The 14,806-nt window shown below is 39.8% G+C and overlaps 1 protein-coding gene across 3 annotated transcripts in view; it reads left to right on the forward strand.

The window, feature by feature from the left end:
- Nucleotides 1-5,259, forward strand: part of IQCM (IQ motif containing M) — a 91,935-nt gene extending 86,676 nt beyond the window's left edge. For all 3 annotated transcript variants that reach the window (XM_081208431.1, XM_081208433.1, XM_081208432.1), the window contains exon 12: nucleotides 4,739-5,259. In XM_081208431.1, the coding sequence (XP_081064557.1) occupies nucleotides 4,739-4,872 (134 nt within the window). In that variant the 3' untranslated portion in view covers nucleotides 4,873-5,259. The remainder of the gene's footprint in view (nucleotides 1-4,738) is intronic.
- The last annotated feature ends 9,547 nt before the right edge of the window (nucleotides 5,260-14,806 follow it).

The following is a 14,806-nucleotide window of genomic DNA, read 5'->3' on the forward strand; positions in this document are numbered from 1 at the left end:
CAAATGGGGTGGCTAGTTATGGATTGTCACAGAAGTGGATGTGGTTTAAATAATACTGAAATATATCTCACCACAGTGGAGGAGACAATATTAGAGACGTGTGTCTGGACTCTTTCTTTGTTTTTTAAGTGACTTTGCTAACACATGAGAAGGGAGTTTGCTCACAGCTGCCATATGCAAGAAACCCTAAGTGTTTGGTGGTGCCTGCCTTGTGTCCCAGAGGTGGGTGGTAGGTTATTGCTTTGTTGTTTCTCTTTATTTGCGCCTTTATCTTGTGAACCACCCCAAGATCTGTTGATGAAGGGTGGAATATAAAGCAAGCAAGCAAACCAACCAACCAGCCAACCAACCAAGAAGAAGATAGATAGTGGCTGGCATTGAAAACTGAGTGTGTAAATCCCAGCAGAATTTTCCAAGGCATCTCAACCATCTCATGGGCTTACATACTCTGTGTCACAGAAGGCTAAGAATATACATTAGCTGCACGTTTTATGTTGTAAACCACCCTGTGATCTTCAGGTGAACTATATACATTTCCTGATTGCCTCTCTTAAGCAAAAACACAATAGCAACAGGTAACTTCTGACTCTAGCAGATAAACTAAGACCAGTGCCATCTAGTGACGAAACCATATAACAACACTATAGATAAATGTATACCTAAAGGTAACGGGTAAAGGGACCCCTGACCATTAGGTCCAGTCGTGGCCGACTCTGGGGTTGCGGCGCTCATCTCGCTTTATTGGCCGAGGGAGCCGGCGTACAGCTTCCGGGTCATGTGGCCAGCATGACTAAGCCACTTCTGGCGAACCAGAGCAGCACACAGAAACACCGTTTACCTTCCCACTGGAGCGGTACCTATTTATCTACTTGCACTTTGACGTGCTTTCGAACTGCTAGGTTGGCATGTACACCTACACACCCACAAATGATGTAGGCGGAATTGCCATGGTGTGTTGTGGAAGTGAGGCTCGCTTAGGAGAGCTGGTGAGAGAGGAGCAGTCAAATGGATGCCCTCTGCACTGGAGACGGGGTGAAGGAATAGCTACTGTAGATGGCTCTCTTGGGATCTGGGAAGAGGATCTTTATATATTTGTTTTATATCCTGCCTTTCTTCCCCAAGAAGCCCAGGGCCACACATAACAATTGATAAAACAATTAAAAATCAATTGCAAGCCAGATGCAGATTGGGAAATATCTCCACTTGACAGGTTTGTAAAAAGAGGAAGGTCTTCTGTAGGCATCAAAAAGACCACAGAGATGGCTCCAGTTTCATATGAAAAGGGAAGGAATACCAAAGGGGAGGTGCCACAACACCGAAGGCCTGAATCCTACATTGTGATAAGATGATATCTGCTAGAGAATTGTTCTCGCAGAGAACAGTGACCTGTTGTGTATATAAGGGGAAGAGACAATCTTTCAGATATCTTGGTCCAAAGCTGTACAGAAATAGTTTTGTAGCCTCTGTGAGTAGAGGCTGTTATAAGCAGTGGGCATATGTATTCGCCAATGGCATCCAAGAGTGCGAAGTGGGGAATTGGCTAATGGAGTCTTTGACAGAGAACCGGCAGGCCGTACACTGCCTTGTTGTGCATGGTGTGTGGGAAGCAAGACCATAATTTGACGCCTCACCCAGCCCTCAGCCATTACCTAGGCTTTGAGAAGGAGGTGGGTGGACTTTAGGATCCTGCCAGAGTCCTCACACCTCCTTGCCAAAGACCAGCGCCTTGCTTACCCGGCTTTGGGAAGGCATCAAATATTTTTGGGGAGAGCATCAAATATTGTTGAGGGCCACCAGGAAAGGCTTGAAGGGCAGCATGCACACTGGACTATCCTGGTGTAGGAGGAATATCGGTGCAAGGGAGAGAATCCTCTCTTTCTCCTCCTGCTGCTAGCACATTTTCTGCCTTAAAGATTGGACCCCCTTTCTGTTGCTGTTGAAAATTGATCTTTAGACCCTATTCAGGACTTACAGCAAGCTGTTTTCCACTTCATTGGAAAAACAGCTTAGTATGTGAAACCCACTTAGAAATTGAAATGTCTTTGTATTCTCGCATCAAAGTCTGATGAACAATTTATTCAATTGAACCCTAAATACCCGGTAAGAATTTTAACTAATTTCTTCACAAAGTAAATTTTACTTCTCACATATCTCAAGTCTCTCTCTCTCTCTCTCTCTCTCTCTCTCTCTCTCTCTCTCTCTCTCTCTCTCTCAGAGAGAATAGAAGGTGGTAACAGATTATAACTTCATAATTGTAACTAGAATCTTTTATGCAGTTCTGTTAGGTTTTCCACGCATACTGCCAAAAGAGGTTTTTCAGTCTGTGGCTTCTTCCAGTTATGTCTTCCATCTGTTTCCTTTCCTTTATTCTTTCATCATTCTGGTTTCTAGCTTCCCCCTTTGGTTTAGGGTGCTTTTTACAGAGACTTTTTTTGTGTTAGAAAACTGCTAGCTTGGGCCAAGATCCCACATAGTCCAGTACTTTACCCCATGACACTCTTCAAACAAATGCCCCTGGAAATTTTCAAATCAGATATAATAACAGCATCTGCTAAACAGGGGTGGATTGCTCCAGAATGTGAAGGTTCCATTTTTTAGATATTGTGATGAATCTGCACTGATTAGACCCCTCGTGCATAAATGTGTCGTTCCTTTTTAAACCCATCTAACCTACTGCCTATCACAGCAACCGGGGTGTGGGTGTGTGTCAACCATATTATTAATGTATTGCATGAAGAAATGCTTCTATTTTGTATGTTTAATCAGTCTCATTGGATGGTTGTGGTGTAGTGTTTTGAAGGACGTGTGGTTCCATAATTGGCCTCCACAGGCACTTACAGACTCATTGTTAAAACTGTGTTTTATGGAAGACAATCTTACTAGGCTACGAAGATCGCCAAAGAAGAAGAAGGAGAAGAGTGTTTTGAAGTACTGAACACTGAATATTCCTTATTCACTTTCCCATGCCATTCTTATAAAAAATATTTTAAAATGGTGCATCCTCCTAGTTTCTTTCCTTATAAAGTAAAATGGCACCAATCCCACTTAATATTATTGGGGAAATGTTCTCGTCTTTGAATACAAATGTAATCTTCTTAGCTCAATCTAAATGCTTAATGACACATCAAAGAATTCTAAAAGATTAGTGAGGAAACAGCCACCTTTACAGAAGCCATGCAGATTCTTCCTAAGCAAGGCTTGTTCTTCTGTACTGCTGCAGGACCAATCTGGTTGCTCTGGCCCACAAGCCACATTAGTTTCAGTTCAGAGCCTTAACACAGTTTACATTCCTGGGATGACCTTAAAATGACACTTCAACTGTACTGGTAAATCACAACCATCTGGACATATCTGCAATTTTACTTCACAATTTTCTTTTTGTGAAGAACAAATTGACTGCAGACTTACATATCCACAGTTCAAATTTGATTTTGTTTGAGAGCTTTATTGTCAGCAAGAATGTACAGGGGGAACATATTCATAGCCACTCACAATATTTGGACGCTCAGTTTCTGAAAGCTGCAATTTTATGTTGCTACATCTTCATTTCTGCTGAGATGATTACTTCTTCACCAAGGTAAAGGATGTCTGGCCTTTTAGCAGTTAGATGGAATATTTCCTTTTCTGGTGGATAGCCACATTTAAATGGTTATAGAATGGTTCTATGACTTCCTCTTCTGCTTTACATCTTCATGGGAGAAGTATTCCTGAAGCATTTGAAGTGAGCACAACCAAACTCTCTTTCTGCTCCAACTGGGCTTGTGCATGGTTTTTGCTCTGCTCGACTCAGGCCAATTTTTAATTATATTTAGAGTTTGCTGTCACAACATGGGCTCACTAGTTTTCTATGTCTGGAGAATCTCTCCTGCCCTCTAGTTGTCAGCTTTTCTGCTGCATCATTTCTTTATCAAATAGTTTGATGATAGTCATTGCATTATTAGGGTGTTCTCTGTTAATTTTACCGTAATATTTATGCTTTTGGTGGTGGTGTTTTTGTGTTGCCTAAAAAGTTTCCTAAAAAGTTCCTAAAAAAATGTTTCCTAAAAAGTTATATTCAAAATAGCTCATGGAAAAATCAAGGATAACAAGTTGCTTTAAGATGCATCTTAAAGTGACTATGGGGGCTAAAGTTTATATTCTCTCTCTCTCTCTCTCTCTCTCTCTCTCTCTCACACACACACACACACACGGCTAGTGGTGGCATAGTGGGTTGTGGGTTTTAATCCCTGCCCAGCCAGCAAGCTCACTGGATTACGTTGGGAGAGTAAACCTGTCCTCACAGGATTGTCAAGAAGGTAAAGTGGCCAAAAGACTGATACTGATGAATTGGAAGAATAAAGATAATCACTGGATCAACAATATGGCAGCACTCACAACTTTTGACTGGACTTCTTACAGACATAGACTTTGTTTGGATAAATATGACAACATTTGGAATGAGTTTATACAGAATGTATCTACACCTGTAACCCCCTTTGTGCTCTTAATGACCCATTATCTCAAGAGGGAGCCAGCTTGGCGTGTATTTTAACATTTACTGGATCCAGGGCTTCAGGAAGCTAGGTTGGTTTGACTAGCTTTTAACGCTTGCTGGATCCAGGGATCAAATGCGAGTTTGGCACCCACAAACTCAAAACAACACACCACAGTAACCTTTGTCCGCATTGTCCTCAATTGAGATGGATCTTCATTTGTATGCTCTTAATATACCAATAAATCTATTGATTTTGTGTTACAGTGGGTGGACATCCAATATTAAAGGCAGCTGATATTCGAGTCGCTGGAGCTTTGGTAGCTGCATCAATGCGAGAAAGGAAGAGCAAAGAACAGGAAGCAAACCAAGCTGCTGCTGTAACAGAGAACAGTGTCTAACATAGGATGCAATTCATGCCAAGTTGTAATAAATGGCATCATCAATTTGATTATAAAGATACTGGATTGTAAACAAACTTCAGTTTCCTCTGAAGAAAATTCCCAGTATACAATGGAAAGCATTTCATCTTTAAATCATCAGATGTAGACAGAAGATAACAGAAACATCACTCTTGAGCCCATGCTATACACTAGATTCCTATACTGTTAGAAACCGTAATTTCAGTAGGATTTAGAAACCTAATGTGTAAAAAAATTAAACTTAAAAAATCCCATGCTTATTTGTTTGGATCATAATAGGCACTGTTCTTTTGTTTTTGTCTTTCTGTATTCTGTATGGCAGCGTCTAACATCAAATAAATGTGTCAGTGTTTTTTGCCCAAGAAATTTTACAGCCTTTCTGGTGCCTTTTGATCTCAAAGTTGTTCTGTGTGCTTTTCAAAACAAACTAACTTGCATCAAGCGCTTTAACAATATATTCCCCAAATCTGCAAAAAGACGGTGTAAGGTCAGTAAAGGAAAGCCTTTACCTTTCAATAGTCACTTTTCTATAAATAAATTGGCACTTGATCCTCATCAAAGAGCAAGAAATATTGGATATGCTCTCTGAGTGTCCATTGTAGTTTTTTGAGCCAACTACCTGATGGAAGTCATCACTTATATGTAAATGAACTGTCAATGGTTTGCCACTGTTGGCAATCACTGGACTGTGAAGGGTATGTCTTAATAAGAACCAAAGCTCTTCACAGACTTTGATTTACTGGAAATAAAATAGAAAAGTCCTCTGGGATTACGAAGGACACTTGTTTCAGATAAAATGTCTAGACAGTAGCAATATATCTGGGGCTTTTATTATAGCAAAACTGCAAATTAGAATGGAGTGCAGAGAAAGTTCCAGTGACCCAACTGAGTTCAGAAACACTGCTTCCCACAGATCTTTTTCCCCAAAGCCTAAAGACATGGTAAGATCACGAGCAAGCCCCTCCAAACAAAAAACAAAACAAAGCATTATGTCCAAGGTTTTGAAGGGCAATGTTTATTGAGAATTCATTTGATTTGTTTGCAGGGAGCTTAGACAATGTTGGCTTTTTAGGGAACACTTGTCCTGACTTGTTTGCGGGGAGGTTAGATACTGTTACGTCAAGCAAGTGTTCTCCCATACTTTCCAGCGCATGTTCCCGTCGCGTTCCTTATCGCAAAAAATCAGGTCTTTGGGGGAAGCGAGTTCGTTGTGCCAGACCTCCCAATCAGTTGCAACTGTGCGACCTGAATTTGATGGTATGTGATTAGATCCTGCCCAAAGATAGCAACAGCCTGGAAGCACCCAAAGTTGCAGTTCACCAATATTTTCCCTGATCAGTACTAAAAGAAATGTGAGATTGTATCAACATAAAAAGGCCATGGATGGCAGGCAACTTGAATAATTTTCCAGTTTAAGAGCTTCTCCTTTCAAAATTCCAAGTCGACTTTTCTACAAATAGTTCTGATGGGAGGGGGGATGAAATCATACTGAATCAAATTCCATTAACATAGAAATGTGAATGGAATGCTCTTCAATGGAAGAAAAAAGAGCCAGCTATGTATTCTAAAGCAGGGATGGGTGAATATATCAATTTTATTTCTCCCAGTTCCTCATTTTTCCAATCTTAAGTTCTGTTCTCCATATTTCTACATTGTTTTGTGATTTTTTAAAAAAAAGTCCTCATGAAAATTTACCAATCTTTTGCTGTGTGTTTCTACTATACACATTTTTATTTTATGTTGCCTTACAAAGCAATTTCCCCCAATGTAATGCATTTTTGAATGTTATCTTCACTAATATACACATTTATTTACACGTTTTATCCCAGTATACATATTTTTATATGTATTACTTGCTGAAGAACTGCATCTCAAGTGCAGATTTTGAAGGAAGGCAGTGTTTTGTCTCAAGTATGGTTTCGGAAAATGCAAATTTGATAAGCTTGCCTTCAGATGTGAACAGAATCAAATTTCAACCCCATCCATATTCTAGAGTTAAATTACTGTCCATTTAAAATGATCTTATCAGGATTGACCCATGCATTTTTAAATGTATTATTCAACCTACTCATTTAAAAAAGCCACCGCCCCACCCCGCCCCAAATAACTGGAATTGGATCAGGAGCTGCATCAGAGACCATTCGTTCATTTAGCCCATAACTATTTGCTATGACTCTTCAGGGATTCTGCAGAGGTCTAATGGAGCCCTGCTGAGATCCTCATGACTGGAGGTGTGAAAAATTCACCCAAGGAACATTTATGTGCAAAGCATCTTCTTTACTTCTGAGCTATAGTCCCCTCTCCACACATCCTTCACCCAGCAGGCTGCACACACAGGCACACTCCTGGGATATACTGACTGCCCACAGAGATTGTCTCCACAGGCAATCGTGATTGAGTTCTGCTACAGAGTATTTTTGGAAACAGTACAACATACTGTAGTGAAGATGATTAGAATTGCGCTACCTTTTAAACTGAACGGTTGGTTTTCTTCTGCATGGTTGCTTCATCATTTTTTATTATTAATTAAATTGCTATACCATCCGTCTTCCAAAGATCATAGGGTGGTTTACAATATAAAGATGAAGAAATACATGACATAATAACAAACGAAAACATTGACCACCTGAGATTTTAGTGCCTCTGCTAATCTAGAGCCTAAATAGGAGACAGGACTGAGTAAGAAAACTGATACCAAAATGATGGTTTATGGTATGGTGTGGCTGGTGGTGCTGGGAGTTGTGGAGGGAAGGAGAATTTCAAATATCACATCCCTCACCCCACATTGGTGGGATCTTCCCTCTGTATCCAAAGCCTTCCATGTGAAGAAAAAGACTTTCCATCCGTATAAGGTAAAGTCTGGATCAACCCCACTGTTCTCCCCCCCACACACACATTGTGATATTTTGTGTATGTGCTGCTAACATTTTTTTTTAAAAAAAATAAATAAACAGGAACAGGTGTGCAAGCAATAATTTTTTTTCAAAGACAGAAGTTTGTTTTCAAAGCTATATTTAAAAAAGAACAATCCACTACACCACCACCACAAAAAACCAGGCAAATATATTGAAAACATTATATGTTGAATTTGGAAGCCAATCCCATTAATGCTGTTATCAGTATGAATTATCTTTTAACACACCAAGGACAGAAATATGAGTACCTACATAATAAAAAAGAGCAACGAAAAGCACCAATGGATGGAAGGGAAGGAGTATATATATAAAACGAACAGCTTCACTCTATTGTAACGGAACAGGTTAACAGGATTGGAATAGTAAAACCAGGAAATAATATTACAACCATGGTTATCTGTCTTCAGAGGTATTGCTTGGTTGTTAAAAGACTTGATTCGCTCCACTCCTAATGCACTGGCACGTAGTACGGAGCTGAGCTTTTGCTAAGGTGATATTTCAGAGGAAAGCAGGGAGGCACATTTCTCCTGAAAACTCCAGCTGTGCCTTTAATTTGTCTCTGTGCTGTTTACAAACATTACAGCCACAGAAGAAGTGAGTCGTGGCATAACTGAGAATATTCCAATGGCTTAGACATCCAGATAACTCTTCCTGTATTCCCACGGCATGGTGCGGTGGCCCATAGGGGAGGGTGACTTGCCCAAGCACCTTGGCAACCAGGTGACTCTTCCTAGCTTGCTGTGCTGCAATATGGTGGCTCCCAAGACAGCTGTATGATCCAGGAAGAAATGGAAGTGTCCCTCACATTGCAGAAACCAGGCATGAGGAACCAGATTTGTCTGGTAGACTGGGTCCTTATCTCTCCCATCCCCTGCAGGCCAAGTTCAGCAGGTGGCTGGGACACAACAATAATATCAGGTGGCCCATTTTAGCCTGGTTTGTGGCACTTTGAAGCCCAGACAATCAGCTGATCATCAAGGCTTCCTGGCACCACTCACAGCTCTCTCGCTCATGGTGCCATGCTCAGGGCTTTGCAGATTGGCCCAGCCATATCTTGTGCCTGCATCACACCTAATATCACATAGGCAGTTGAGTGACTCTTTGTCTCTTCTAGCACTGTGCTGGAAGGAAAGAAGGAAGCACTCCCTAGTTTCCTAGTCAACACAGGAATGCATTCACTTCCCTCTACCCACAGTGCAATGGCTGGACTTCATGTATTTTCAAAGTGCTGCTATAGAATTGATGAAAAGGGACCTCAACTTTGCAGTGAATGTATGAAACACAAAGCTTGGATTGGTGGTTGTGCTCCGTTCTATTGGCACGGATACTTGCGAATCTCAATAATAGGATTGTTATATTGTGTATTTAATTAAGGATGTTTATATTTCAATATTTGTAGAATTGGTTTTTATACTTCATAAAGGGGTTAGAAGCCTATTTGGACATTAAGTGGAATATAAATTAATTACTTAATCAGTAAGAATGGTAATGGTAATAGTAATAATAATAATAATAATAATATTGCTGTGCTAGGAAAAACAATATTGTTGTGCACCAGTAATAAATTGTAATAATAGTAACAACAACAACAACAACAAGAAATATACTATGAAAAACAGTCCCCTGTGATACATTCACAAGTGAACTTTATGTGACAACCTCTTTGTCCATGCAAAATCAGCTGCAATCTCTTCATAGACTCTTTAGTTCTTTTTGCTACTGCTTCAGCATGAATTACAGTTTTGGAAGAGATTATGTTTCATGTATTGTACATTTTCCTCTTGTTTGTGTTTCCTACCAATATTGCAGCTCAGCTTATGAGAAACCACCATAAGACCCTCGTTACATAAATTTACCAAGTGCTGTTAGTTTATTTCAGCCTGTGGGGCAGAAACCCAGTTTAATCTTTCAGTGATTTCACCAAGTTGTACACACTCATGTTCCACAGCAGTATATTATCCTTTTATAAAATACCTATAAAATATATTTTCTTCCATGCTGCCTGTTGCAGAATTCTGTTCTTGTTTTGAGATATCCATTGAGCTATTTATACTCCCCTGTGCAGATGGTATCATTATTTTGAGATATTCCTTGAGCTGTTTGCTTTTCTGTGCAGATGTAATTCTATTTCCCCCCCAAGATATCATCTCCCAATATTCTCTTCACTTGCCCATTGTTTAGTTTCTCAGCAAAGCTGTTATTTTTCTGCTGTGAAGGACTCAAACAGTCTTAAAAACAAAACAAGAACCCCTTTAAGCTATTTTTAGCTTAAGATTCCATGAACTATACCGACAGAAGAACTCCTGGGTTTGTTTTTATAGTGGAGCTGTTCAAGTCTTACCCCTGCAGCTGAGAGAAATATAACTGTATCATAATATTGGATGTCGCTAGTGGTATAAATATCCATACTATGAGTAAGGCAAAAGACTTCCTAAAATGAATTTATTGCATGAACTGAAACTGGTGGTTTATGCAAATTATCTATAGTCACATTTCTTTTTTATGACTTTGGTACAGTTACTAACAAAACTCTGAACCTGCTTCCTTAATGTACAGGATGTCCTGGACCACTGACCATTGGGCCTATCCCTCTCCCCATTTCTCATGCAACATGGATTTCTCCAGTGTTGTTTAACATGTAACCGCTGAGTGGGATCACCCAGAGATTTGGAGTATCTTGTCAGCGATATGCTGATGACACACAGCTCTACATCGGCATGAACAGCAGTGGCCTATTAAATGAAGCTTAATCCAGGTAAGATTGAAGAACAGTTGGTGAAACTAGATTGGATACATGAAAGTGTTTGCATTTCGTTTCCATGCAAACCACTTCACACTAATGGAGCAAGTCCCTCTGCAAGTGCACTCCCACTGCCAATCAACTGATCAGTGCTGGGACCCTGCCTTCAAAGGTGCTTGCATACGACACGAGGGCAGGTAGATGTGGTTTGTGAGGAACGGCCATTAGCAACAAGCAGTTTGCATTGAAGGCACTTGCTAAATTGAAACTTTCAGCTGGTGGTTTCAAGGCAAACCACTTGAAAAGACAGCCCCCTCAGCTGCACTTCAGAGTTCTCAAGGGGCTGATTGCCATGGGTCTCCCTGTTAGTGCCAATCAGCTGATTGGTGTTGTCAGAAAGCCTCACTTGCAAAAGAAAAACTGAAAGCTCACCTTCAGCGTTGTCCTTACCTTCTCCACACTTGAGGCCCATGCAAAGTCTAATTAGGCCTGTGGGCTGAAGATTCCCCACTGCTACCCTAAGTAGCTGATCCAGATAGGTCAGAACAGGAAGGCTATATATCTCCTTCATTGTTGCTCCCAGCAGTTGACACTGAGATTAGATTATATAATTTATATATATTAAGCGGTGTACATAAAGCTGAAGTAGCAATAGACAACTTAAACAAAATAGTACAAAACACACAGTTACATGTAAAAATGTTACATTAATATATAGTAACGGATCCACTAATATATAAAAAAATCAATATCACGCTGCCTCTGAAGATTTACTACAAAAAGTTAGTAATCAAGTATAGCATGTTGCAGTGCACTATTCTTTGAACAGGAACATCATCTAATGGAAAGTGTGCTTTTATGCAGATCATTGTATATTATTTATACTGCCAGTGACACATTTTACAGTCTTCATGCATACAAGCTTTTTACCAGCATCAATCTTGATAACAATAGCAAATACTTTAGTAAGCTCTGTGGATCAGGATGGCACCTTTAGTGTCTTCTTATAGAACACAGGCACAGAGCAGTCTTCCTTTTAAAATAAGCAGATTTGTATCATTTCGGTTCTTTAAGACAAAAGGTGAACCTGCATGAATAACGTTACACGTTTCTATTTACAATCCTATCTCAGTACCCTTAACGTTTTAATCTGTTGTCAGAAAAATTGCATCAAGAGATTTTCCCACTGATTCCTTGACACTGTGCCTCCAAGCTCTACACTCTTCTGCAACATCTATCTTGTGTTCAAGTAGGTACTATATTTAGAACATCTAGTACTCTGCTCAAAGCGCACAGTACACTAAACCTTATCGTGCCCTTTATGTACACACTACAGAAACAACAACAAAAATCTTCTAAGTTTAATTAGACACTGTTTTTCTCTTGTTCTTTAAAAATCTAAAGTTAGTATTTACAAGTGATTAGCTTGTACACTGTCTCAGCTTGCCAGCAACAATTACCATATTGTATTTGTTGAAATAAAAATGTATCTTGATGGATGCACCTTGCACTCTGTTTGTACACAGCAGTTTGCAGTGTATTTATTAGTTTTTTCTTCCCGTGCTGATTTTGTTCAGCTGACTTTACCAAGGTCTCCTCTGTAACATGCATGGTGAGCTGCAACACCTGCACTGATTGCTGGAAACTGCTGTTGTGTGTCTGTGTGCGTTTAAGTTCTTCACAATAATGTAATACATAAGATAGGAAACTGTACTTCTAGCACAAAGAGAGCCATTTCATGTATGTCAGCAGGCAAACCACTGGCATGCATCTCTACTTGCCCCAGAATATCCCAGTCTTGGGAAATGTTTCTAATACTAGAGTAGAATGAGCAGAGCATCAGGAACTGGTATGTTGTTCATAACACAAAACAAACTTCTCCTGCCTATATGAATATGCCCATAATGTCAAAGGGAAGGATCCTGACTTGCTAATTGCATGAAAGGAAGGTCTCCTATTATGCATGTAAAGAATCTAGTAGAAACTCCTCTTAGAGGAATGGGAGGAGAGGTGATTTTTGCCAATTCTCTCTCCCTACTCTAGTGTCATCTATAAAAGTTTTTTAATTTTTTTTTTAATTCAGAGGCTTCCTCCCAACCCGCTAAATAATTTTTTTGCAGGCTGCAGTGGGAATTGGCAAAAATCCCACCTTCCTCCAGTGAAGATCCAATGGATCTCATCCACTGTTTGCAACATTAGACTAGTGCAACAGTTAGTACAGCTCATGTAAGCTATTTCTTGTTGCCACAAGTCCCAGGTTCCTACAAAATCCTGCTACCTGATTTGTCATTCACATCAGAAACTTCCACATATTAAAAGATCTTGTTTGCATTGAGTGTTTTTGCATGCACTCAAGTATGCATAGGTTCTTGTACATGGGGTGTTATGTATGATCTCTGGCCTTTCATTTTTCAGGGATAGTGCATAGAGAAGTCTATGCATTTAGGCCAGCCTCCATGTAAACAAGCCCCTTGAACATCTGGAGGTGAGTGACAGGATTAGCCATTGCAACTTTCATCACCTGAACAGGCTTTAGGATTAGTTTGGAGAATATTTTCCTGTAGTGATCATTTGCTCAGATGTAAACCCCACAAAATTCAATGGGACTTACTCCCTTAAGAAAATATGCATAGGATTGCAGCCAAAGGGAGTTCAATAGTCAATTAACTTTACAGCCACTACTCTTGGCTTTGTCCCTGATATTTGGAATGGAAGGGGTGATAGGTCCAGTTCTGAAGTCAATGTCATACAGTTTCTTCAGACAACTAAATAATATCAGCATTCCCTTAGGATTTTGCATGCTTGTATGTTAAAATTTTGCCACAATTTAAACTTAACTTCAAAAAGATGGCTAATTACCATACAGCTTTCTTCATGCTGCTGCCCACAGACCACCCAACAAAGAATATTTTATGATGTCATAAAATGGTGTCACTTTGTGGGAAATTGCTACATCACATGGTTGCAATTTCAAGTGGCTTCCATGTGGCAGCAATTGTATGTTTGTGTGTGTGTGTGTGTGTGTGTGTGTGTGTGTGTGTGTGAGAGAGAGAGAGAGAGAGAGAGAGAGAGAGAGAGAGAGAGAGATAGAAGCAGAACTTAGATCAAAAATCCTTGATGGCAAACTTATATACCATTCATTAAGGGTTTTCACCCACATATATTTTGTGGTAAAATAAGAATATGTAATAATCTCACTGCCAGCTACTTTTCTATCTATGGATAAAATTTATTAACTTGAGGAAACATAGTGCTAAGATAACTTGAAAATAGGTCATTGTGTAAATCAGGAATAGGCAATTAGATTTAGGAGGGGGAGAACCCTAAAGGAAGAGAACCCCAAAAATAACCCAGTGAATCAGGCTGATCATGCTCAGTGGTCATGGAATGCTCTCTAAATGTGGGAGTAGGGAGAAAACCAAGAGGGAGGGGGAATGTAAGCAGTTGCCTGGAATTTTGAACCTGGAGCACCATCACCCTGCCACATTTTTTAAAGTGTCTCATTTGTAGATCTCTGATAAGTTTCAGCAGGATGGTTGCTTTTCTGGGCTGGATTTTCATCAGCCCTAGTGTGTTTTTCTAGCTTGCAGAGAACTTCAATGAAAATTGTGTTATTTTCTGATTAAGGCCAACTGAAAATCGTTGGCATACCGAAACTGCAGATTTTACAGTTTCAGTGCAGCTGCTCCATGACTTTTAAGCAACTGTGAGAGCACATTGTTTCAAGTGTGTTTGTGAGGGCTGATGTCTGGCTGTATCTCTTCTCATCACTTTCTCTCACAACAGCCTCCCAAAATAGTCCTCCTAAGATCGTTAACAAAGGAAAGGTAAGGAAAGGCAAGCTGGCTCTTCTTCATGAACTGCTTGTTTTTCTTTGATTTTAAGAAAAGGTATTAAAAGGAATTAGCAATGGGGGTTGATGGGGTAATAGTACATCACTAAAAATACCTAAATAATAAATATTTTTGTGTATCTATTTCATAGAGATAAAGTACAGCACTCTGCTGTTGTTAATAGCATAAGAGCGTTTATGAGTTCTGTGTGACTTAAAAAACTAAGATATCATGTTATCGATTAAACTATTGTTGTGGGCTACATATATGGTACTGATTGTAGGTGAGTAATAGGACAAAGTATGAAGCCACTTTTTCTTTAGACATAAAAGAACTACTGACTGAGATCTCACTCACTGGTGTCCCTAGAAAAGGTGCCCCACATTCACCTCACTTTACTGAGCTTTCGGTTTTGTGGAAGTGGT

Source organism: Podarcis bocagei (genome assembly GCF_964188305.1).
Source record: "Podarcis bocagei genome assembly, chromosome: 9".
In the NCBI taxonomy this organism is placed as follows: Eukaryota; Metazoa; Chordata; class Lepidosauria; order Squamata; family Lacertidae; genus Podarcis; species Podarcis bocagei.